At 33.0% G+C, this 27,405-nt stretch overlaps 1 protein-coding gene across 1 annotated transcript in view; it reads right to left on the bottom strand.

Annotated features, from left to right (window-relative positions):
• Positions 1-27,405, bottom strand: part of LOC147071111 (zwei Ig domain protein zig-8-like) — a 195,846-nt gene that overhangs the window by 7,115 nt on the left and 161,326 nt on the right. The window contains exons 4-5 of the mRNA XM_085948042.1: positions 4,363-4,573; positions 131-258 (exon numbers count right to left, since the gene is read on the bottom strand). Coding sequence (XP_085804168.1) covers positions 131-258; positions 4,363-4,573 — 339 coding nt within the window. The remainder of the gene's footprint in view (positions 1-130; positions 259-4,362; positions 4,574-27,405) is intronic.

Below are 27,405 nucleotides of genomic sequence, written 5' to 3'. Positions count from 1 at the left end.
TTCAATAATTGACGTTGTCCGATATCTCTTATATAAGTGGTATAATAATTATTATAATAATTTTTTAAGCTTTTTGTTGGAAGATTGCTACAAAATAAGGAAAATTATTATAGTGAAAAGTAATAATTACCTGTTCTCCGTGCGACCATGTTATCGAGGGAGGAGGTTCTGGAGCATGTCTCACCAGGCAGGTCAGGTTGATTGTGGACCCCAGGTTGATAAATAGCTCTGGTCCTCCCAGAATCTCAGTTTCTGGTTCTTGGCAAAACAACTCATATTTTACAAATTATAATAACACAACGATGATAACCAATCATACATACTTTATATTACAAAACATGCATAAGTGTGAAAGTTAAAAAAAGATAAATTATATTTTTAAGCGTTTCCCCTCAACCAATAAAGCTTTTAATTCAACTATCTTTCTTGTAAATTGTTACGCTATTTATAATTTTCAATAGCCACGAGACTAGGGATTCCAATTCCGATTGAATCCCGGGATTGATAAACATAATTCCGAAATGTTCGGGATTGATTTTTTTATCAATTTTTATGGAAAATAAAATAAAAACAAAAATATAACAGAAAAATACTTATAATAACAAATAACTACATTAGAAATAAACTGAGTTTGAATGAAGTTTGATTTGTAGCCATGTGTAAGTTGCCGATTCATTTTATTGTTCACATAAGTTAATAAAAATTAGAAAGATTGAAAAAAAACAATGCTCCGCACTATTAGCAAAGTAATTCCACCATGATCGCATACATTTTACGGCAGTTTCATATTTGGCTGACTAATTAGACTTATTAAGCGGAAAGAACATAAGTACACCATGATTTGCTATTTTATTACTATTTTAAATCTCGCTAACCCATTTATTAAGTCTTTACTATCAGAAACAGCAATCTCATATTAAATTCAAATTATTATTTATATTACAATATTATTTATCTACTCCATTAAACTTATGTACTTGCAAGATTGATCGTATACAATATTAACAATAAAATGTCTTAAATAGTATAAATTATACTAGATTAATTTTTGACCGATTGTATCAATGTTATTTGTATAAATCAATTTTTTATATTAACAATGGAAAAAATGCCAATCCCGGGACCAGTTCCAGAATCCCGGAATCAGAATTTTGGCTCGGGATTGAATTCCCTACACGAGACTAATCATTTGTTTCCATCATCACTAATTATATTAAATGCCGCTGTTCTTTTCCGCACCAAGATTACTATATTATAAATAGTTGACTATCGATTTACTAGTATCTTGTTTGTCAGGCAGTAGGTTAGTCATGATAAAAAATTAATTTGCATTCTAATGGGTACTATTCCATTTGAGACGTTTTTTGCCACCCGGATTTCGCCATTCGGCATCTTCTTGCGCTGTGTATTCTCACCAAAAGGCATACGTTTATAGAGTCTATTATTATTGATAAGGTATGGAGGTTTTTTACAAACACTAATTCAACTATTCATAATTTGTTTGTTATATATTTTTTTATTTGATCCTTGACTTAATAGGTAGGTGATAAGTTTTTACCTACTTTATTGTATTCATTTATTATATAAGTTAGAGTTAATAGTGTTCGTTATCAGTGTGTGTTTGCCTTTTGGTGAGTATACAAAGCGCCTGAAGATGCCGAAAGGCAAAACCCGGGTTGCAAAAAATGACTGAAATGGAATAGTACCCATTAGAATGCAAATTATTTTTTTTTGCAAAAACATTAAATGTGTTTACAAAAAAACCCTTTTCTATCATGACTAACCTACCGCCTGACAAACAAGATACTAGTAAATCGATAGTCAACTATTTATAATATAGTAATATTGGTGCGGCATTTAATATAATTAGTACAAAACTTTAATCCATTAGAATTTAAATTCAAATTCCATCAAGTACCTTCAGTCGATAGTATTAATATTATAAATATTATATTTGAGTGAGAAAATATTATAAATTACACATTTCATATAAATTCAATACTGTAATATTGCTAAATGATCCACTATTATCATATATTTAAAAAAAATACTCATGTCCTATCACTGTTATTTTAAATATTAAAGTACATCACATGCATTTTAATGGAATAAGAATATTATGATAATTATTACGTATTAATATACGTTTTTAATTGTCCAAAGAAATGCACATTCCAATCTAATTCTCCCTCGCTAATAAGAATATAATGAATAGTCTCTATTTAACATGGTATATTATATTTATATCATTTGAATACGTCTATAATGAGAATAACTATTATTTTAGGTACCAAACAGTACCTTATTTTATTTATTGTGACGCGTACTCGTGCGTACAAAACTTACAGGTCTGCACAAATACAATGCATGCAGCCTTACAGAAATACATGAAAAGGCCATCCAAGTGTTCGAAAACTAAATTCTCCGACTAAAACTCGTCCCAGTGTTAGAACACGTAAAATTGCGAATTCAAATTCCGCAGTCTTACATTAAGTTACGTTTTTGAAACTCCATATTATATTGCCATAAGTATATGAGAACTCAGATAGGTAGACCACATTTTGAATATTTGAACGATATAGAGATTTCCTTATTGGGACTTTGAAAGTGCTCTGGGCTGTCCACATAAAATATTGGTGGAAGGTGTCACATGGTCCCCGATAGGATCGATATATCACGCTGGAAATAGATGTTTGGAGGACAATTATGAAGTCATCCATGGATCATATTTGATGATCCAGATAAAAAAGAATATAATAATCGTGAGGTTGCTGCTAAAACTTGGTCAGTCAATAATTATCGCTATACCTCAGTTGAGGCAATGTCTAAAAATATCGTGGCTAGGCGATGCGTGGATTGCGAGTCGCGGATGCAAATGACGCGTGCCGAATGAAATATAATTTGTCATATAATCCAACATGCGTCCATTTAATGTTATGTTTATTGTTCTATTGGTAACAATAATAATATATTCATTGACATGCTTTCTTTTTAAAGTAAATGGGTAACGTTTTTAGTCATTTTTACACGATTTAAGAATTAAGACCCCCGTCGCCATCACGAAACAAATTAACGTATTCACACCTCGACGTCGGGTCTCCGACTGACAGCGAGTCCAAAATTTCGTCGCGCCTATTATAGGATTAATGCATGAATCATTGCCTAGTCGTGTAATTTGGATTTAACGCCATTGGACTTTTTCTTTAGGTTTTTTGAAGTCAAAGGTTTATGCCAATAAACCCACGACCACTCACGCCCTGAAGGAGAAAATTGAGCCCTGTATGCAAATGCATTTATGCAAAACGGTCATGGAAAATTTGACAAAAGAGTGCGTTTGTGCCAGCGAAGCCGTGGAAGCCATTTACCGATATGCTACTCCATACATAACCACATACTGCAGCGATTTCCAAACTAGCAGGCGCGCCTCTCTAGGGAAGCGCGGAGTGTTGCAAAGGGAGGCGCGAAAAGTTTAACACAATTAATGTAGCCACAGATTTGCAGTTTGCAAATGCATAGTTTATTAAACGGTCGCTAGTTATAAACTACATAAAAAACAGTCCTATAAAAGGTATATAGGTATTAAGTATAACAACGGATTATGGGTTTATATTAAAATATGAATGCTAGAGAAAAAATGCACGGTTATCTAATATAGAATATGCACATAAACGAGAAAGAAATAACAATTATTCTTGGTTTTAGAGGGCATGTCAAACATCAAAATGCAATTACTCCATAACATGATTTCGAGACTTTTGCAATAACCCCACAATGATAATATTATCCATTAATTTTATTTAGCACTACAACAGGCCATGATGCCTAACAACAGCGCATCTATTCCATACACAAGGTTTCTATCTTAAAAAGGCGGCTATCGAGAGTAGTTTTATGACAATGTATGTATTGAGGCGGTTAATTGTTACAATAAGTTAACCGTCTGAACTGTCAAAAAGTACTATGTTTTAACAGCACCTCTCTTGGCTGTATTAACTTTTAAGATTTAGCAGTTTAACAGTTTAGACAACTAACTTATTGTAACACTTATAATACCTCAATACATAAATATGATAAACTATCCTCGATAGCCTGAGTTATAAAATAGTATAGTAAAAGTGAAATAATCACAAATACTCAGGTTTATTTTAAATCAGATAAATGTATTGAATCAAATCTCTAGACCCCGGATGAAAGGCCAGGAACAAAAAATGCGATTAACTCTATCTATTTTCATTCAAATTTTTAAAAGCTCCGTATTATTATAAGTACTGATTTATGATTGCTTATTTAGGGTAACACGAAACAATTTTAAAACAACTGGTATAATAATAATATGTTATTATGATTAATAGGTGTAATCACCGACAACGCTGAGATACACGTGGTGTCCGATTGGCGGTGTGGTGCTGACTTGGCACTCATAAGCGCCAGAGTCTCTCCGCTGAGCTGGTCTGATGCGTAAAGCCCACTCTTCAGAGTGAGGACTGTGCAGAGCTTCGAATCGTTGGTCACTGGTATAAGTGTAACGTCCGACTGTCAGCAGGTGAATGTCTCTGTGACGCACCCACGATACCTGTGAAAGAAGACATGTACGTTTTTATAATGGCATGAATATTAAACACAGAATAAAATATTAATAAGATGGAATTAATACGAAAGCTAGTCATTGGTTTTTTTTACTTATTGATGGTTAGGTCATAAAATACAAGGAATATAATGTCTTCAAATACAACCAATATCAAATTCGTATTCTGTTTACGTGACAAACTTTAATACATATTATGATACTAACGTTATAGCGCCTGTACACCTGCTTGGATTTACTTGCACCAATAGTGTGTATTTTAAGCTATAGCGATAATAACTTGACTGTTTATACGTAAAAGTGCTGACTGTCTCGCCAATAGCATTCTTCAAGTGTATTCGAGACGCGATGTTGTCATTGTATGGTACTATTTGACAGGTCGTCAAAATCGGTTAACCTCAAAATGAGTCTCTGCGTTCTGTAGTTTGTTTTTTACCAGCAGTTTTGCCACTATTGTTCTACTTCGCAGACGCAAATATCGCAGTCTATTTTTTGCGTGAAAATTTAGAAGCTTTTGAACTTTTTAAATCCATGCATGCAAACGATAATATGTGTTTACACGTGCATTTTCGTTTTGTTTTGGCTGCGATAATACATACTTAACTGTCAGAAGTAAATACCTATTATATGCATATGCCAGGGTAAACGGGGTATTACTAGGTATTGAAAATAATATATGAATTACCTAAAATACAAGCATTGTCAATTATTATTAATAGATATTAAGCCGAGTACTCATTAGCGAGTCGCAACTGTAACCGTTCCTGATATTGTAAACAATTCTAGATGCGAAATAATTATTTATTAGGCTTGCGAACTAATTATTAGGCATTGTATCTGCAACTGTCACAGTTACGGCTCGCTAATGAGTACCCGGCTTTAGACGCATTTTGTTACTGTGTCTGGCAATTTCAGTTAAAGACCACTACTTCAAATTATAACTTGTCAACTTTATAACAATTTTTATTTATAATATTTACATACATCGAGGATTAACTGCACACTAATCGACTTTTTTTTCAATATCACCATAAATTTGAATAAATATAAATGACGCAATGTAATTAACTCTTTCAACCACCCTGTACGAAAAAAACAAGGACAAGGTTATTAAAAAAATATATAGTAGCAATTGTAGATTCGTAGTATTTGGGTAGTTAAACTCACCTTAAAAACACTCCGTTCCTGATCAAATCGATAGTAAATGTTGCTTAAAGCAAAAAACATTCAAGTGAAAGAAAGTTTAAAGTTTGCTTCAAATGAATTTGATTTATTAAGTTTAAATTCAATATATTATGTATGCTTTCGATAATTTCCTACCAAAGTTATTCAACAAATAACAAAATCTTGCAAAAGTACCCGCTTTCTCTTTGTCATTTAGTTAAAATGTAAATAATTAAGATATTTCATATAGATAAAACAATGATTCATTTTAAAGGTAAATTTTGATACGATATTTTTTTCGACCATGTCCGATCCTAATAAGATTATAGGTCTCCACAGATTTTGTTTTAACGAGAAATAGATGTCAGCTACTTCCTCAACCTATTAGGTCATTGCTCTGACTCATACACAAATTGAAAAACAATGTGTACTTGCCAGACACAGGATTTGAACCTAGGGCCTACGACGTTATAGCTACCCTGTCATTGTGGGTGTAATTCATCCCTAAAATCGCCAGAATCGACGTATTTATAAAGTTCAACTAATCTACTTGATAGCAAAGAATATTGTGAAGAACTAAATGAATCCTTAATTCAGCAGTGAATATTGACCCCAGTTAAAGAATATGATAAAATATTTGATGGTTATGTAGGTAGTTAGTATTCAAATATTTTACAAAACTATCCTTAGGCATACATTAACTAAACATAATAATATACACAGTGTTTGTTTACACCCAACAAGCCGAGCGTAAAGTAAAAATGTATGTATTTTACTCCTGTTGAACATTATTATTTAATATATGCCTCAACACAGGGGTTCACGGATATTTTACATAATATTTCAAAGGCTTATCTAATGAAAAAAAGTGCTGGATATCACTGTTCAACCTTTCTGATAGACTATTTTTAATTAATTATTAGTCGTGAAGCATTTCTCTATATTATAAAATTCAATGTTGCTAACCCAAAAGTGCGAAGAAATGTATGGACAAAAAAATAGTTATGTTTATGGAATTCAATATTGTTTGTTATTATAGCAAGAATTATTCCATGCTAAAGTTACAGCTTTCTTTGTCTGTGCGGTAGTAAGTTTCTCAAAAGAAGTTTGCAGTAATTAAGTATTGATCCATCACAGAATTAATATAAGATTTCTATAATCATAAATTCTATATTATATTATCAAGTGACTAAAAATCTTTCCCAAATACTCAAGTTCTCCCGAGAGAACTGAGAAATAATGTAAACTGCGTATTTTTCTAGTTGAGGTTGTAAGAATGTACGTTGGGATAATATTCACTGTTAAAGAATAATAATTAATGTCATGTCAATATTGAAATGACGTATATTATAGTATGCATTAAAGTTTGTCACGTAAACGCAAACACATTAAATATTCAACATATTTGGGGATATTAAGGAGGCTCTATGTTTCTTGTTATTAATAGCTTCCTCTTAATAAGGCATGCACCAAAACTTCTCTTAAATGTAATTGACTTTTGCATTCCTATTTTTTTAATCTGTTCCCAATCTAATCCTTAAACCTGCACAAATACCTCATACCTACTATTCTCATTTATTGTTGTCATCTAGGCGCTTAACTATTTAACGAGTTATCAGTCGTCCGTGATTGCTACAAAGGTAGTTATTCGTCGACCATGGCCATATCAACTTGCTACAGTGTAACCGTTGTCCAAACAATAATGCAATTTTTCGAGTCTCATTACAAACTCCGTGGACTAAACATCTAGCAAGCCATGATACCATCTTTGGTGATTTAACAACCGTAAACGCATACAGGCTGCCTACATACTGCCGTATTCTGGGGGTACCAAATTGGAAAGCGGTCACACTGGATAGGGACAGGTGGAGGGAGCTGTTGGAGGAGGCCAGGACCCACATCGGGTTGTCGCACCCCTAATGATGATGATGAAACGCATACAGGGTGACTCATCAAACGAGTGTCATGATTAACCCCAAAACCCCAGTGTACTGTGCGAGTGATAAACAGAAATATTTGCATACTAGTGCGTGAGTGCATGACCCGGAACTTGCTCTAGTCATAATGCCGAACAACACTAAGGTTAGTGCCTAGATTAACTTCCGTTTAAACTACCCTTCCACAACATTCACATCCAAAATCATCCCAAAGTACAGTCCACTAAAAAGCGCTGCCAAAAACATAAAAATTCTTTTTTAAAACTAGACGTAAAGTTGTATATTACTAATGAATGGCCTTTTGGCTTGGCAATATCGACTTAACTATTGAATGCTCTGACATAGGCAACTAAACGATTTATCATGCCGTCTCATTTACAATAAAAAAAATCACGTTGACAAAATAAGGAAAAGCAATAAATAAACTCTCGAAATTATCAGAAAAAAATACCTCTTTAGTTGAATAAAAAGCTCGTCTATTGAAAACGTTTTGTGATTAAGTATCAGGGCAGCAGAAAATTCGAGGAGTCTTTCCCGCGCTTAAAATATTCATCGGCCACTCGAGCGGGTAATCCAGTTAGACGCGTCAATGCCGCCCATCATTCTCCGACTCAATACTCTGTCGCCCTGGTATCTACATCGTTGTGTATTTACAAAAGTAATCCCCGCTACTACGATAAATAATAGTAAAATTATTGCCAAACCCTTATTAAATAAATAATGTAGATAATATAATTATTACGTTAATTATTTCTTTACGACGAACCAAAGAGATATTGCTGGATGCTAAGGTGTAGGAACTCTCAGAGCGTGTCCGGAAACTTGTAGAAATATAATAATTCTTTTTGTTACACCTCAGAAATTAACATTTTCATGATAACATAAATAATAATATGATTACCATAAAAGGGTAAGTATAATTATTGTTAACGTCATGTTAAATTATGAATGTAGCCATATTTTGGTACATCAGCTAGCTGTACGTTATTATAGCAATTTTCTAAATATTATTTTTTTAACACGTGTAATTTAATGTTATTTAACATTATCTAGTATAATAAATTCGATAATTTTTCATTAATACTTTAAATAACTTTTTACGCTCTGATTTTCCATATGTAGCGGTATGACATTGAAAAGAGACCCATAGATAGCGCGGCCCATTGTCTGAAAGCCATTAGCGCTATGTAGACGGATTAGGATTTAACTCTTTGTTAACTCCGTATTTTTTATCTCTCACAGTCTTACATCCAGTCAGCTAAGTCTGATTAGCTCTGACCCTTTTGATCATACAGGTTCTCTATTTTTAAACTAAGCACCGTATATTATCGCGATTTCTTTCTAATGATTAGTAATAAGACAGTGTGGTTTCTAGTTGTCAAATGTGATACCTACCTGAACTGAACTAATTCTTTGCCAAGTCTGGTTATTTGGTCGAGCGAGTCATCTTATTTTGTTAATCTTTTTTCGTGTACCATTTGAAATATTCTCTGTTATTATTGATTAATGTCTGGGAACTCTGAATAAATACTAAAACTGGAAGTATTTCTATTTTTTAAATAATAAAGAATATACTAGATATTTTCTTTAGTAGTTTTTCCAGTGCTACAGTTTTTTATACCTTGGTGAGACTACTCGTGGTCAATGGTGTAAGAGGCAGAAAATTAAGAAAATATAGTACAACTTTGGTGATTGGGTTTCGTCAAAAATGTACCCAATACTATAAAGATCAGTAAATGAAGGCAATGCCTATAAAATGGGTCTATATTAAGTATAATAAATTGGTGTGAAAAGTGATTTGTATTATTTATTAAAGGCCTATATTACAAACAGTATACACAGCGTGAGGATTGCAACACGTCTCATCAAAATTTGTTTGTAAAAATTGAATAACGTGGAAGAGGGGTCTACATGCGATGTATAATTCGTAAAATCAATGACAACTGATCGCTGTTTGTACCAATGTCAAGAACTTAATAAGATAAATAAACAATGAAAACGGAATATTTAAATGCATAATTGGCAAGTAAAGATAATAAAGAGTTAAGATAAACCAGCGCTCAAAATGGATCGGAGCACACTGGAGCGCCGTTCCGGTTCGTAAAATCGATAAAATTATCGCTTCGTCTCGTGAAAAAATTAATTTGACGTCTAAGCCAAATAATAATATGCTATATAACAAAAGTCTAACACATTTATTTATATAAAATACATAAGTATAAAATTTGATAACTATGTTAATATCTTCAGATAATTCGCGAGCGCTCCGGTTCGTAAACTTGTCCATTTCGAGCGCTGAGATAAACAAAAATAAATTCTGGAAAGTAGGAATTGCAATGCCGGTACTTTAAAACCGGTATCACAGTATTTTTTGATACCGAAATACTGGCTTTACCGATTTACCGACCATACCGATATATTCGGTATTGAAACAAAATGTATTAATTAACTTGAAAGGACAGGACTGTAATTTATTTTCTTTGTTAGGTTATGCGACGCGTGATTTACTTCCATTTCTTATCATCATCCATGGTGACCAGCAATGACACATGCTATAAAATATTAATATTTTTAAAAGATTTTTACATATTTTATTATATTTCTTGGTAGATAATTCTGTTAGTTTTTTTCAGTTATTTTACGAATACCGGTATTCAATAGGAAATACCGAAATTCCAGTATAGTAATCTTAAGTGGAGAGGCATAATAATTATTAAAAAATAGGTGTGTGTACTTATGTACGCGCGTTAGCAGTTATACTTCTTTGGCGTAACAAAACAAAATAAGCCGTTACCTGAGTCTATTAATATTACAGTGGATTAGGTTAATTATAACGTACGCGATTCATCTGTGTCTCATATGTCACATGGTTATTGTACTTTAATTATTGTATTGGACCAAAACTCATCTTTTCCATAAAGCGGTTATAATCGATTCAGAAGTGCCCATGATGAATTTATAAAAAATCAAATTTTAATATATATTTTTAGAATTATTTACCAACACAACATTCACGAAATTTATTTATTTATTGATATATAATTTGACTCATAAATAATACTTACATAAATATAGCCTCAAATCTTGATACACAATCTTGATAATGAAAAATAAATATATACTCTATTATAAATACAGTTTAATGAATATAAATTAACAGTTTAGAATGTTAGTCTCCAGAAATTTGTTTATAAACATATATTATGTTTATAATGACACAATTTATTGGTTATGTTTACAACACGTGCTCTTTACTTGGTTGTTTTGAACGACTAACTAAATGACACTATGCGCATGTACCCTTAAGACCGAAATGAATATAACCATAATAATAAATTATGTGTTACATCGGCGCGCGCCACTTCGTCACACGCCAAAAATACACACTGATCTGTTTTCCCAAACGCGCCAAAGAAGTAGGTATAACTTCAAAAAAAATGTTGTGTTTACTTATTTACAATATACTTGTCGATGATTCCACATGTTTCTATGGTTAATTAGCGAGCATGAAGAAGTTTTATATAATATCATAATGTATGTGTTGTGATATAATAGTTTACGATTTGTTGTGACTTCACGTAAATACTCTAAATAAATATGATTACTTGTGCAACAATTTATTTCACGCTTATAACACTGATTCAAAGTATTTACATGCTCAGCGTAGGTCAAAATTTAGAATTTATGCTATTTTCAAAGCATGATCCTGGACATACCTTAAACGTTGTAGATAATCTATTTATATGATTTTGCAGCTTTATAATCCTTTATATTTATTTTAAACATTTGATGACTGCATAAAGTATTTTTTATTACATAAAATAGTATTCTTTTAAACCTCTCGCTCTAATGTTTTAGAATATAGTCATATTTCAGTACATCCATGTGCAGTGGTATTAAGATTTTTTATATTTATTAATTTTTAAAAGCATTTATAAAACCATTAGTAAAAGTGATGTCCACATTATTATAGTAAAATATTTACGATAAAAAATTATATTGATAATCTCTGTGATCCAAAATTTGACAAGAATTAGGCATTGTATTATTCAAAAAATGAGCAAGATTTACTCTATTTACTACTATTATTTCAAGCTATGTCTTTAACCATTCATATGTGATAAACATTTTATGAATAATGTTTGCTTTATAATAATTATTAACCTAAGAATAAGGTAGTATTTTTTTGAAATACGCCATTTCTAATGGCATTCCCCAGTAGTTAAGCTACAACATACGGCAGTAGCACATAAATTGACAAACGATAAATAAATTAGGGGGTAAGATCATGTTAACGCGCGTGCTTGAACATGTACCTTACCGAAATTTTTTTTTTTTTAAAAACGGTACATGTTCAAATCTCCATTTTGACCTACGCGGCGCACGTTCCCCCTTGATTTTTTTTCCATCAAAATTAAAAACAATTTCATTTAAAATTTCATCAAATACTCTCACTAGATATATAGTATTAATTTTCATTTACATTAAATAAATTCAAGTTTCATGACATAATGTGCAAAATTATTATAATATTATGTGTGTAGTTGACTGAAACTTATCTAAAACTGTGTTAACATAATTGAGACTTTGAAATTTGCTTTAAATATATCTAAAAGTGTAAAACGTTAGTCCATGAGTCCTTTTTGTCAACTACACTTTCATAATAAGTATAATTAGGCTCCGTCTACGAGAGAGGGTTCTCTTCAACATCTTTGGGTTCAACTATCAAATCGCTTCGTCACACTTATTTTCCTTGCCTACCATATTAAGAGAAATTGCGACGCAATTTGGGACCTTCCAGGAATTCAAACAAATCTCACCGTATTTTTATTAATTTTCCCTGAAAATATTATTATAAAATTATGCCAGGTAATTTTTTAATAAAGTCCCCACTTTTAATACTCACATTTGCGTCACATCAAAGGCAAGCTTATAATAAAAATGTCATGGCTTTTTTAAAAAGATTTTTTATTAATATGCTCTGTTTATATACTAATTTATATGTATGAAATAAAGTAAGAAGAAAGAGATCATTTTGATACATTCAATCCAAAATTGCAATAATAAATTATGTACATGTTTTATTAATTAAAATTATTAACAAATTAGATATTTCACTTATACGGTAACACCTAGGCAATGACATTATTAATGGAAAACACACTCAGTACAGTAGTTTTCAAGTAAATTCGCGCATAGCGACATTCGCACATGTATAGGTAGTGACAAAAATTCGTAATTTCCATTATGCGATATCACGCATCGGGAATTTATAGCAATATCATCTTTATTGTAATGGCGTTAGAATAGTGTTTCTAGTGTCAATGTTTATTTGAGCGAGCGATATTGATATTAAAATATGAATTATGCCATTCGTCAGATCCGACAAAAACATCGGGAATTTATAGCAATATCACCTTTATTGTAATGGCGTTAGAACAGATTATGCCATTCGGCAGACCCGACAAAAAAGTGATTGTCAGTTTTTTTTTCAGATGCTTCGTCCATATTAATGTCATTGGACCTAGGATATAAAATTATCCCAAATCAGGCTATTATTGTTATTTAAACATGTTATATATTATTAATATATTTATCACTGCTATTTTTTTTATGTGAGTATCTTTACAACTACACATTTTTTTAGTAGCGAAAGGTTCTGATTTAATTAAAAAATATATATATAGCACCTGTACAACAGTAGTCACGTTACTAACACCAATAATGTGTAAATTAAGTTATCGCGATAATAAACTATTTGTTTTTCGACGATGTCCTATCCTAATAAGATCATAATATGGACCTCCACGGAGTGGAGGTTTATATTAACAGATTTTGTTTTTACGATAAATGGATGTCAGCCACTTGCTCAAACTATTAGATCCATACTCTGACTCATTCACAAATTGAAAAAAAAATATGTGTACTTGCCAGGCCCAGGATTTGAAACTGGAACCCAACGCTTAAGCCGCGCAGCCATCGAGGGTTTAAACTATACTACGATAATAACTGTTTACACGTAAACGTGCTGACTGTCTCGTCAATCTCATTCCTCAAGCTTAAATGAAACGCATTGTTGTCATTTTATTGAACTATTTGACTCACTGTTGTTTTACTGCGTAGGCGCATAAGTTCTTACTGTCACGAGAAGGGAATGACATGGGCTAGAATGCACATGCGGGTACGACCATTAAGACTCTGAACAAATTGTCATCTGAGGCTGCCTGTTGATGGCATACGTCTGAGCGGAGCTGTTTTCCAAAGTCCATTCACACACGGTTGTAAATGGCCACGCCGACTTGATATCAATAAAGAGAGTACTCCTTATACTGAATAATTTCGATGTCTCCTAAGATTCATCACTTTCAACTCCTGACACACCTGTTTCGGCAGAATTTCAGTACACGGGTGCAAGTGATACTTCATGTCATTAAAGATAAATGACGGCAGAGCAAATGAAGATTTTTAATATTTTATTGTCTAAACTTTGTCTTTAAGCACTAAGGTGCACGGTTGCTACATCAATCCCGTTCAGCTTCATTTCGCGACAAGGAAGTGTGGCACAAAAATCTTTTCATTCTGACACGTTTACAGCGTGCATAAATCTTGCATAAAAAATGCTCAAATCATTGTCGCGTTAAAAAATTTTGCATGAAATCTTGCAACTTGCACGATAATACGTATTTACAAATGAATTTTCTTTTAAAGGCCGCGATATTATTATGTTCTTTCAAGCAGTTAATCCATGCACGTGTAATAAATAAATGTAATAACATTTAAAAAAATACCTACTTCAATATAAAAATCTTTCGCAAATGTTTAAAACAGTTAACATTATTTGTTTTTTTAGATGTAGGTATGTGTTCAAAGTTATCATATTTAAATATTGAATCGTATTAATATAGTATGCAATTTAAAAATTCCCTATAGATCCTTAATTAGAAGCAGGCTTGAGAATGGATCGAGTTTTGGGCCCATTCGAGCTTAGCTCATTCGGTGTACTTTCTTGTATCTTTTTTTTTGTATTTACATTTTCTACTATTATAACTTAATATGTACCTAGGTACTGATCTATTTTTTGTGTTAAGTATATAACAATATTTTAATATTATTTCTTTACTTCTAAATTTCATGTTGTGAACGTCTTAAATTAATGATTTGTAATGTTCGTTATATGTAAAAAGGAAAAAAAAGAATTTATAGTAGGGTACAACTTTTGATAGGAAAAACTTGTGAAGATTAGTAAAATATGGCAATTTTTACTAAAGAGAGACAGAGTGTACATTGCGTGTAAAAACTGACGTTAAAAAAATCCCCTTACTTAAAATGAATGTTTGTATGTAAAATAGTGAAGGTAGGTAATGACTTTGCAACTGACACCCTCATGTTACAAAACATGAAAGCCAGTAAAGGTAAGGGTACTAGGGTTTCAGGGAGTAATTGAAATTGAAAACCTCTCAAGTTTCTCCTTATCCGTGAAGAAAATGATTTTCGAAACTGGTGCTTCAAAATTATCCAAGATATCGACAGTTTATATAATGCTCACGCAATATAGGCATGTAGAGATATATTTTTACTCCGACTTTTATTAATCGTCTCTGTTCTGGCAGAACACACTAACTAAAGAATACTAGTTTTGAGTAATTTGACTTTGAAATTGTTAAAATGTTTGAAATTGTCTATCATGTGAGTTTATTAAGTAATCGTAAAAAGGATGACTTTAAAATAAAGACTGTTTATTTATTAAGAAGGTTTTCAGACGGTAAAGTTTGAAATAAGGAACATTTTGGTATAACTAACTCAATATGTAATTTTTTCGAATTAGTATCTTCTGCCAGAACAGTAACAAAATATTTGTCTTGAGAATATATCTGTAACACATAAGAGAAAATATATGAAAATGTGTAACAGAGAGCGAAGACAGGCAGAAGGCGTATAAGAACAAAATTATAAATTTGAAAAATCGGATGTATCATTTATTTTAATCGGGTCGTAAATAAAACAAATTATACTCTCATAATAGTATAACAAGTGCTTAAAGTTTGGTAATAGCATATCTTGGGTAATTATAATAGGGATATGATGCTGTAATCTATTGTAACCTTAGGCAGCATACAAAATCAATTAAAATAACTTTTCATATACCTACCACGTTTTTAAATTTTCTCTTGAATAATATAAACTTGACAATTCTATGTATTAATAATTTAGGACAAATAAGGCAATTGTCAACAAATCATTTTTTTGCTATTTTGCAACAAACAAACAAAATATAGAATACTGGACCACTCCCTTAGCAACCAATAATAGTGGATTGGATTAAGGATTTCTTCCAAAATAACTTTTCATAAAAAACATAATTAACGCTTTCGCTGCTGAAGAGATAATGAGATTTTAATTGCCCCCTTTAAAATGCACGTTAATTACATCGATCGGCCGCCTGGTCATTACGCACCGTGTGCGTCTTCCGCGTCCAAAGTATTAACTGAAAATGAATTCAATTCTACTTAAAGATGGCTAAGAGTATTAAAAGAATGCATTGGCATCGTGTTCTGATATAGTCTAAAAGTTTCAAATGTCTAGCTAGTCGGGAAGTTAGTTAAAAATTGATTGCAAGATTTGTACTGGATAAACAACCACCGGACAAACAAGAATACGAGCTAAGAAAAACGTGGTAAAATACAAACATTGTGAACGAGAGACCCATCAGCTTACTATGACCGTTGCAGATACAGTAACTAGTGTGGACGAGGAGGCCATTGTTGGTAACTTTCACCTTGCCCCGCCTCCTCGGCTTGTTGCTGAAAAAGTAACCACGTTGAAGCGGACGATACTTCTTATGACGCTTGGCGCGGCTTGGAAGACTTGGCAGCGAAAGTGGAATGAATCTACCAACGACCGGCACACATACATGTTTTTTCCAGACATAAAAAGGCGATTGGCGATAACCAAATTATTGACTTCTGACCATCACACCAGTCAATTTGTGACTGGAAACAGTGGGTTTGCTGGCAAGCTTTCAAGCTAGGACTTGTAAACCGTCCGACATTTCCACGCGGAGGGGAAATACAGAATGCCTACCACATCCTCTAGGAATTTACGAGAATGTGCTCCGAAAGGGAAGAGATGCTTAAGTCGGTCCAACCACCTATTGGGCTCACCGGGCCGTCAGATTTGGTTGCTTCAAAGGCCAATTTATTATTGTGTTTTTAAAAAAATACAGCATATTACTGCGGACATGAATATTTCTTCACGTAAGGTTTGCTGTCCGTATGATTAGCTTCGTTTTTTACATATATAAGCTTAAATACTTTAATTCTTTTCTCTTCCCGGCACTTTGCATTAAAGTAAATTCTTTAAATTTAGAGCTCATTTACAGCGTAGCAACCTTATTCTTGAGTATCTGCTCCCTGGACATTCCCAGTCATACATTAAATAGATGCTTCACATTTCCACTGTAGGACGGGTTTGGTTTGGAGGGATTAGCTTCAGTGGTATTTAATATACGGCCATATATTTCCGATACAAAATTTCACGTTGAAGTGTGATACGGCAAACTGCATACGCACAAGTTTCCGGACACGGGTTAGGGTATCTAGAACGGTTACAGTTGCGACTCAATAATAAATACCCGGCTTAAGATGATAAATAATTACAAGATAAAAAGAACTTTTTATATACAACGTCTTTAAATTTTCTGTTGAATTATTATGCTCAATATGCTCTAACTTGTACTTGATATGAAGTAAATAAAAAAAATAAAAAATATATAGAAATACTGAATACTGAAATGCCATTTTGATTTCCATAGTAACGCACGTATATATTAATAATTTAGTTGCAAGGACCACCCCCTTAGCAACCAATGATAGTCTTTTACTTTTTACGGATTTTTCTGAAATAACTTTCCATACAAAACAGAATTAACTGAAAACGAATTCAATTCTGCATACAGTATTAAAAGAATGTATTGGCATCGTGTTCTGATATATTCTAAAATTTCAAATAGCTAGTCGGGAAGTTGGTTAAAAATCGATTGCAAAATTTGTACCAGATAAACTACCACTGGACAAATAAGAATACGAGCTAATAAAAACGTTGTAAAAATACGGTATTATTATGACATAAATACGTTTTTTCTACATATTAACTAAAATAGCCTCGCAAAGATACCTAGAGAGACCTTCACCCAACACTTGCATCATTAAACATTCTTGAAAAGATGAAAATGTCAGTCACTCATATAATATAAATATTACTTAGTGTTCGCCTAAATTATCTTACGTACCAACATTCTTTGCCGGCGAAAAAATGTGAATTGCTTTTTCAGTGACACTTTTGTGACATAACAATTTCAGTTTTAACGCCTTCAAAAGGCCGTAACAAGCATCATTTCAGCTCTTAATAAAATACGGAGCGAATATTAAAATATCTGGAAATTTTATTATAAGGTTTATTTCCGATAACTGCGACCCTTCGAGCAATCAGCGCGGGTCGTTTTGCAGGAATCGTCGTCACTGGAATTGAAAATTTCCTGCAAATAACAATTTGAATATTGGCGAAAATTTTCTCTCTATATTACGTACTGTTAACTAGGGCTTCTCTTACCAGTAAACACATCACCAATTAACCGGTTATCATGGAAACAAATCATCATATTACATTATAGATACCGAAAAATATTGCAACATTCTAGTTATGTATGATAATATTAAAAGATTTTAAGAGAAACAACCAGGGAGCATAGCTAATTATTAGTTATAGTATGGCAGTTTACTACATGTTTTTGTAGGAGTCACCGTTAGTTACCTTTAATCGGTCACTCTGGTATTAATTACCATGCGTAACCACATTTATTATATATTTTAATTGAATATTATGTCGAAAGTGTAATATGTTCACTGTCAAAAATGACTGCTAGCATTTACTCAATCATAACTAAACTGCGGCAAGTGAAACGTGGCCGTTTCGAGAACTACAATACTGATAATCTTTTCATGATATAATGCAACGCCATGACGGCGGCCATGACACTTCAACATATAATTTTCGCACTCTATATCAGTAGGGTCAATTATTGTTTGTAATTGCAACAATATCTCTTGTAACATATGGACCGCATTTGTATAAATGGCAAAGATAATCGATAAAGTCTCTCTATCGTCACGAGTCCGTTACTCGATGCACCACTCTCACATTAAGTCCAGCCACTCAACATAGTCAACCGTTATTCCACTCGAGTATAGTCTCTCGGCTCATTAATATATCGATCACGTCGATCTCACCAGTTCATCCGTACCCGCGATATAACCTCACGCTGTCATTTTTATTATTGTATGTATTTATTCTTGTATAGATAAATACACTCTCTCTTCACAACATCCAAGCAAAACGACCTTCTTTCTCCTCACGTCATCAGTAGCCAAATAGATTAATAGGAAAAAGCACCGATGGAAATTATAATATTATGTAAGCAGTGATTGGTTCATCCTATTAGGGCATATCTAGGTGCTTGTCCGAAAACTTGTACGCATGTAGATCGCAGTATCAAATTTCACCGTGAAATATTGTATCGGAAATATATGGTCGTATATTAAAGACCGTCAAATCTCTTTGGGTCGTATTGTACAGACATATAATTCATGTCTAAATAAAATACGGTTCTTGTCAGCTTACACTTTACAAGATCCCAGCAGCAAACAAATTTTGAATATAGCCGATATTTATAGGATTATTTGTTAGGTTCAGTTGGGTTAGGTTATGTTTTCAATCTTGAATTTCATGAATTTTGCCATTTTTCAGCTATGAACATTGAATTAGTGATCATATTGAATCTAATAAAATTAGTATATGGTCATCTCGTTCCGATAAGAAAGCTCACGGAGAATTATGCCACGGTAAAATTTTTTACATACAATTTACATGTAACCGGCTAGGTGGCGCGTGTCTCAGATGTATGCTGCATCTTTACTAGTGTGAATAACATTATGGTAAAGCAAAATTTTTAATACATTTGAAATAACCGAAAAGTGTTACTATATTACCGTTAATAATACTCTCCGATAAGTCATTTAGCCTTGCTACTCACTTAACCGGGAATGAGTGAAAATCGGAAATAGGCTTATCAGGGTGAAAACGCAATGACGTCACACCACACCCTTCTTCCGCTCAACTCTTTATTAAACTTACCCAATCTAAAATATTTGAAGGTCTCGTAACCCGATTCGTACCTGTATTAAATTTAAATATCCCATTTTAATGGAATGGATATTATTCGTTTATTAATTGAATGCGTCTATATGTAATAATTATTTAATAATATTAATAGACAATATTAATGTCTATAGTGATGTTGCATAGATATATTTTTTCTTACAATTATAAATATGACTTACGTTATACATAATATTTAAAGAACTATGCATAATTAGAAAAAAAATATATTATCGTCACCTTACTATTAATACCTTGTAAGTCCGATATTATAAAGAAATGAAGTTTGTTCAAAAAAATTAAAACAAAAAAATATTTTAAATCATATCAAAACCTCGGTTTTCTACAGTAGTATGCTGTACTTCTATTGACAAATTTTAAAAACTCGTAAGTCTCGTGGTTTCAAACATGGAATTAAAACCTCGTATTTCACAACCAGTGTTAGCAGATTCGTCGATTAAATAGGTGTTTAAAATATTGTTTTTATTACGTTTTTTTCTTCTTTTCAATATTCTTATCAAACAGACTTACAAGGTTTTAATATTAAGGTGACGATATGCCAGATGGGACCCATTGGCCCGAATCTGATTTTGTAATCTTTTTACATTCATCTTAGGAATCGATGGAAATATTTTAAATCGATACAACCAACAATTAAATAGACACTTACAGTGGCGTAGGATGCGTTACTGTTTTTTTATGCTCCCAATGAGTGGACAAATCTGAACTACATCATAGAGACGCCTTCACATTGGATAACTATATCTCAGGATAGGGAGGTGTGGAGAGATATATTAGAGACAACACAAAATCATACAGAATTGTAGCATCAATTTTTATTATAGACTTATCAATAAATGCTTCTGTAAGGTTACCTTGTCATATAATATATTAAACATGGCTGATATTTAACTTTGTCAAAAACTTATACTATTTTTATTGATAATACATAATTTTTAAATATCTCAGAAAACACACATATTATAAAAACGTACTTCATGTCTTTTAACTCTCCAAGTGATTGCTATTGTCGTTGAAGTATCATTCTATCGGCCTATAATTTATGTAAATAAATATTTTAACCAGAGAGTTAGAATGGACCCTTTATTGCTCTACTTCGGGACCTAATACTTGCTTCAGCTTCGCTCCAGGGTCTGCTCTGCTCTGGGTAAAAGGTTTTAATAAGTACACAAATCATACAAAAATAAAAATAAGTAGTTTTGAAATAAGGTTTATCATTCGTTCTTTTCAATATTAATTCTATTAAACAAAATTCCTGACAGCAAATCGTTTTTCATTATCTGCCTCTTCTGTCAAAAAGATGAGGTTATTTATCACTCGGCAGTGTTGCCGTATTTCAAATAATTAATAAGCATTGGAGCACTACAAATTTTCGGTGCTCCAGGTAAGCCCCATTGCTCCACTGCTCCGTGTTCCTGCTCAGAGCTTTGCTTTCACGCTCCGATTATAAGAATATGTTTGATGTATTTTAATTGTAAGTATTTTAATTATAAGAAGAAAATAACATTCTTAAAATCCTGTGTTTGTTAAGTAATGAATCAAACGACATTAATTTATTATTATTTTCATGTTTAAGTGTAAGTATTTATTACTTACCTTCTTACTTTAATTTTCATGTAGGCCTATTATACTTAGGCAAATATTATTACTTATTCTCAGTGTTAATTCGCGTAAGTTAACGCGGTAGTGTGAGCGTAATATAACACGGGCGCTATCTAACGATTATTACAGCAGCTTTAAATTTCAGCAATTCAGCCAGAGTTACCCATTTAACTTTATCTATTTCGGTTTCGGCATAATAATGCTCCATCTCGTTATGCGGGATTCACTTTTTCCGGCGCTAAATGCTTATTATGAAATGTTTAAGCGTTTTATTTTCCAAAAATTCGCAAACCTTAATCATATTTAAGATGTCTTGTTTATTATAACAAATTTTGCTTTATTTTAATGTTATTTTTTCTTTTATATTATATGTTCATGTCTGCTCCTTGCGTGGAACAAATTTCAAATTTATTTACATTCGACTATAGAAATGAAAAAAGTAGTAACCCTCAATTTTTTCAAATTAGGTTTTATTGCATATTAACGTTATACACGACTAAATACACGTTGTTTCCAAGGAATGTCAGCTGCAAATGCCGATTTATTAAAAAAAAAAAAATGGAAGTGATGTGGGAAAAACGACTTAACCTTAATTTTTGTTGGTTTTTTTAAATTAACTCAATAAAATATAATATTAGGGACGGCGGCCGCGCGGCTTAAGTATTGGACTATAACGCCGTGGATCCCAGGCTCGAATCCTGGGTCTGGCAAGTACACATATTGTTTTTTAATTTGTGTCTGTCATGGTATGGACCTAATAGGTTGAGCAAGTAGCTGACATCCATTTCTCGTAAAAAGCAAAATCTGTTAAAACAAACCTCTACTCTGTGGAGGTCCATATAAGCTTATTACGATCGATATTATATAAAAACCAAATTATTAATTATCATGCACTCCAAGGTTATGTCTATTTTGTATATTAACTTTGACCGAAAACCACAAAAAAACGGTTTTGTGCCTCCTGTAAAATGTGATTTGTGTGGTTTACGCCTTTTTTCCTTTCCATAGTCAATATTACAACAGTAAGATTATTAAGAAATTAGTACCATAATCAAACCCCTGCTTTGTCGGAATTGGTGATATTGTCATGAAACAGAAATTCAGAGTTACGAACGGAGTCAGACAGGGTTGTGTCCTTACTCCATATCTCTTTATCATTTTCCTTGACTTCATACTACGAAAGTCAATACCAGCTTACCGAGGCATCCCTATCACATCCACGGTGAAGTTATCTAAACTGTAATACGCTGATGACGGTGTACTATTTGACAAATCATTCGAAGGCACAATTGACAGATTGCATGACATTTTGTCTCGCGTTGGTTTATATACTGAGCTACTGTGACAATGTTTTAAATTAAAAAAATTAAAGTTGTTTGTTCTAATTTGAAAAAATAAGTAGTAGGTATCTAACCGTTGTGTATTTTAAATATGGAGAGAGAAGCCATTTTTCTTTATATCTACTCAATAGGAAGAAGAACCAAATTATTTTGGAATACTTAGAACTTTGAGGATGATGATGGTAATGGAGATAAATTTGTTGGAGCTAGGATGTTTTGAGAGGACTGTTTATTTGTCGATGTAAGTATATAGTAATACGTTAATAGAGATGACAGTGTGAGATTTTAATACGGATGTACTGGTGAGATCGATGTGATCAAGAGATTGATTATATGAATGAACTGAGAGACTTGATTCGAGCGAAAGACTCGTGACGATAGTAGTACTTTGCGTAATGGACTCGATGAGTGAGTGAGGATTCATGCATTGTCCTTACAATTTATACAAATTCAGTACATATAATATCACAAGATATATTGTCGCAACTAACAAATAATAACATATCCTACTGATCTAACTATGATTTAGGAATTGCTGACTATTATTACCAATCAACAGTTTTGTTTTGATAAAAAAACATACATATTAAAGTATCACTCATTTAATTCAGAGTGATATGATTGCCACAGAACGATGGAAGTATTATTGATAAATTTAATCTTGAGAGATAAAAATGAAATAAATGAAGGCTTTAGTTAAGCAGTGGGTCCATTTTTGAAGATGATTATGTATTATTTTTTTTCCATGGACCGATATCTTCCGCTACCTTACTATTGATATATAATTTTAAATTAAACAAGTTTTTTTCTTTCTTATCTACTTTCTTTCACAACAACTAATAATTTTGAAGGTACAATTACATGGAACTTATCCTTATCCATTATTGTTGACTCTATCCTAAATATCTCTAAACGTACCAGTAGTTGACCATTTAAGAAAAAAATTCAACAAAAATAACGATTAACGTTTAGTATTACACCGAATGTTGGCAAAGCAAGTCTACTCATAATGGATCAAATGTCTTAATTAATATGACATGACAAAAATTAAGAAAGGGTCTGTTACAAAAAAATTGTGTTAAATTTTTCAAGACCATGTTTTTGTTCCAGTAGTTGACCATCCAAAAAATTGAAAGTTCCAGTAGTTGACCACTATATGTTTCAGTAGTTGACCATGTCTAATCAGGGGTTCCAGTAGTTGACCAATATATTTTTCAGTAGTTGACCAATCAGAAGGCTTTATGGCAAATCTGTCATCAGAGTTGCCTCAGGGCTTTCTGTCAGACCACTCTAGCCCACAGCTACTTGAATCAACTTGGTAGCAATAGCCGGTTCAGTAACAAGTTACATAGGAGAGGATTTTGTTTGACAGCCAATCATCAGCTATGTTCGGGTAACAAAAGGTGCAAAATTAGTTACTTCAAACTAAAAATACAAAAATATATTTATTTTAGCAACTAAGTACATACATACTGCATAGTAACGCATAGGCTCAGTACTTACAAAAATAAAACTTAACATAAAAATCCTTAGATATTCCAAATAAAGTCAAATTCCGGAACTAAATAAACATTACGAGTTTTGCTTACTTGTGTCGGGTCATTTATGTGGGATACTACCGCCTTCTATTCATGGCTAAGTACATCGGGTCGCTCTGGCCATTTCCATAGTCTCCCGCACTTTTGCATCGATGAAATAGTAGTTTTTACTTAAGAAATATGGACGATTTTCCCCGGGAAGTATTATAATATAATGTTCATTAATGACTTTCATAACGGGCAGCCATCGAGTTTTAGGCTTAAAGTTTTCATCACTAGACTTATGCCATTCACTCTCCGCTGAGTCTGAAATATCAACACTTGGGTTAGAAGACTAAGAAGAAAAACGCATTTTCTTCTTGACTGCTTTCAATTCCCCCATTTTTTTTCCTTTGCTTGCTCATTTAGTTCTTTCTTTCTTTGCCTCTCTGCAGCTTGTTCTTTTTTCAACCGTTCTATTTCTTTTTTCTTCCTCTTTTTGTTTAGAAATACTCCTGGCAAGTGGGGTGGGGGTTTTTTTCCCTTTTTTGCTTTCTTCTTGAATTTTTCTTCCCCTTCACCGGGGAAGAAAAAATGTCTCTTGAATGGACTACGAATATTTGATGGACCAGCCACGGGTTCACTGGCGATTGGAGACGAAGTATCATTACAAATCCTTATACCAGCCTTAGGTGCACTGGCGATTGGAGACGAATCACCATCACAAGTCGTTAGACCAGCCACAGGTGCCCTAGCGATTGGAGATGAAACATCATAATAATTATAGTATTCCAGGCGGCCAAAGACATCATATCATCGGATTCCTCTTCTTGCAATGCCTCATCGATGAGTCTGACCGGGTCAGGTGGAGTGATATTTTCCGACTCATTTTTTACTTTTCGTCACAGTGCGAACATTGGCTTATCATCTTTATCAGGTTCGTTGTTTTTGCGGAATGATTCAAGATTTTCCTCATCAATGTTTTTACTCAGGAACTCTCTCTAAATACCGCTTGGGTTCCTCTGATGTAACCATTGAAGGCACACTTTACGATTCTCCTGGTACTGTTACAGCTTAAGGGCTCCATGGACAAAGTCCACATTTTCGGAAATTTCTTGAGGAATTCTTTTGTACTTGTAAAGGACTGTCGTTGGTGTGACAGCCCCACCGACACTCCCTGTTACTATGATGGTTATGCATCCTTTATCGTCGGCATTTACCTGCTGGTACACTGTCTCTATTCCTTTTTTGGCTAAGACCCTGCTCCCCTAGGGGCGGCAGGTTATATGAAAGTATGGTGAAGCAGGCAGGTTATATAAAAAAGTATGGTGAGGTAGGCCGATAAACAATTTGCGCCAAAACTAACGTTAACATTATTAATTATATGGGTACGTTATAATGACCAAAGTATATCCTCCGTGATGCCCTGCATTTTTTTTATCGCGTCGCTATTTCTCGTAAGTTTTCGGCTATTGTTGGCCTGCTTCATTCAGTTGCTATATATTCAGGGCTATAATTCAAGAAATTTTTGTTTTCCGAAGAAAAAATACACCAACCAAAAAAACCAAAAAAAAAAGTCGACGCATAGGTCATCTACTGGACAGAACCACCCTAGACACTTCTAATTATTAAATAATCATCGTTCCATTCTTATGAATGTAAAAATTGTTCAAAACTAAGTGAAATAATTTTATTTAATTTATCTAGTAGTTGACCACCCTGGTCAACTACTGAAAAAGTATTAAAAAAAGTTTGAGTAGTTGACCCCCCCACAAACTTGCTTCTTTGTAAATATAACTTAAAAATTACAAATGATATCGATACTTCAATATTATGACTGCCCGTAATGCATCAACTTGATATTATTATGAAGTCAAAAACATTAAATTGCCATATGCTTACATCCACTGATATCCTTAACAATTTACTTAAGAAATTAAAAATAAAATGCTTACGGCGTGATGTGTTGTTTTCAAATGGCTGCTATGACGCTCCTATGACATATGGTGATGTGTTAGTTCCTCAGTCCGACCACAGATGGCTTCACTTGTCTCAACTTTACAATTTAGAGCAATCCCGTGTCTACGTTTCTTATTTTGGGCATTTTATTGAAAAAAGGTCAACTACTGCTACATGGTCAACTACTGGTACATTTACCTTACTTTGAACTGCAATTTTTATAATAAATAACGATAACCAAAAAAAACTAATGAGTTTTACATCATTTGCGGGCGTACTATGTTTAGTTATACTGACTGTTCGTTGATGTGTGATTACAATTAGTGTGAAGTGTGTGTGAAGCCAAGTAAATAACCGTAAAAGTGTCTAGCAATATTATATTGTACAAAAAATGTCATTTGTTTCCTAATATCCATCCATAAGGGGGGCTGACAAGGCTCTAGCCTGGGAGCCCAGCGTGGCGGGTCGACGAGCTAAGTTACATAAACACACAACATGACCTTTCTCCGATAGCAAAAGTTACGGTATAATACTTTAGGTACTTACAAAATTTTGAAATACATGGTTGGTGTGATACCTATTATTTTTATTATTACATAATAATCTACGTGTAGAATTTATTTTATAATTATTTTTGTGTTTCCTGATTAATAAAAATACCTGTTTATCCAATATGGCGAGGGATCGCATGTTAATTGGCTACCACAAAAGGGAACCAAAAAACCACGATTAGTACTTCATATTATATGCCGAGTACTGGCTATTCAATAATTTAAGTGGACTTATTTAATAATACAAAAAAGTGAAACATGCATGAACACCATTAGTTTTACCTCGCTGAACTCTGGGGTTCCACGGAATATCATTTTGCAAACGCTGCTCTTAACCTTAGTGATAGGTAAAGGGGCCTGCCGAAGACCCTAGCCGGGGACCCTTTTTAAGATATTTGCTTATTCATTTAAGAAAACAAAACATTGTGGAAAAATCAAAATTCAGGACGTTCAGAACATGAGATTTAAATTATAATAAATATTACTCTCACAAGAGAGAATAATAATAATAATAAT

The sequence above is a fragment of the Rhyacophila brunnea genome, unplaced genomic scaffold (assembly GCF_057557595.1).
Source record: "Rhyacophila brunnea isolate RB1 unplaced genomic scaffold, BYU_Rbru_1.0 scaffold_20, whole genome shotgun sequence".
NCBI lineage: Eukaryota > Metazoa > Arthropoda > Insecta > Trichoptera > Rhyacophilidae > Rhyacophila > Rhyacophila brunnea.
Note: the sequence above shows the minus strand (reverse complement) of the source record. Positions and strands in the feature narration are given on the sequence as shown.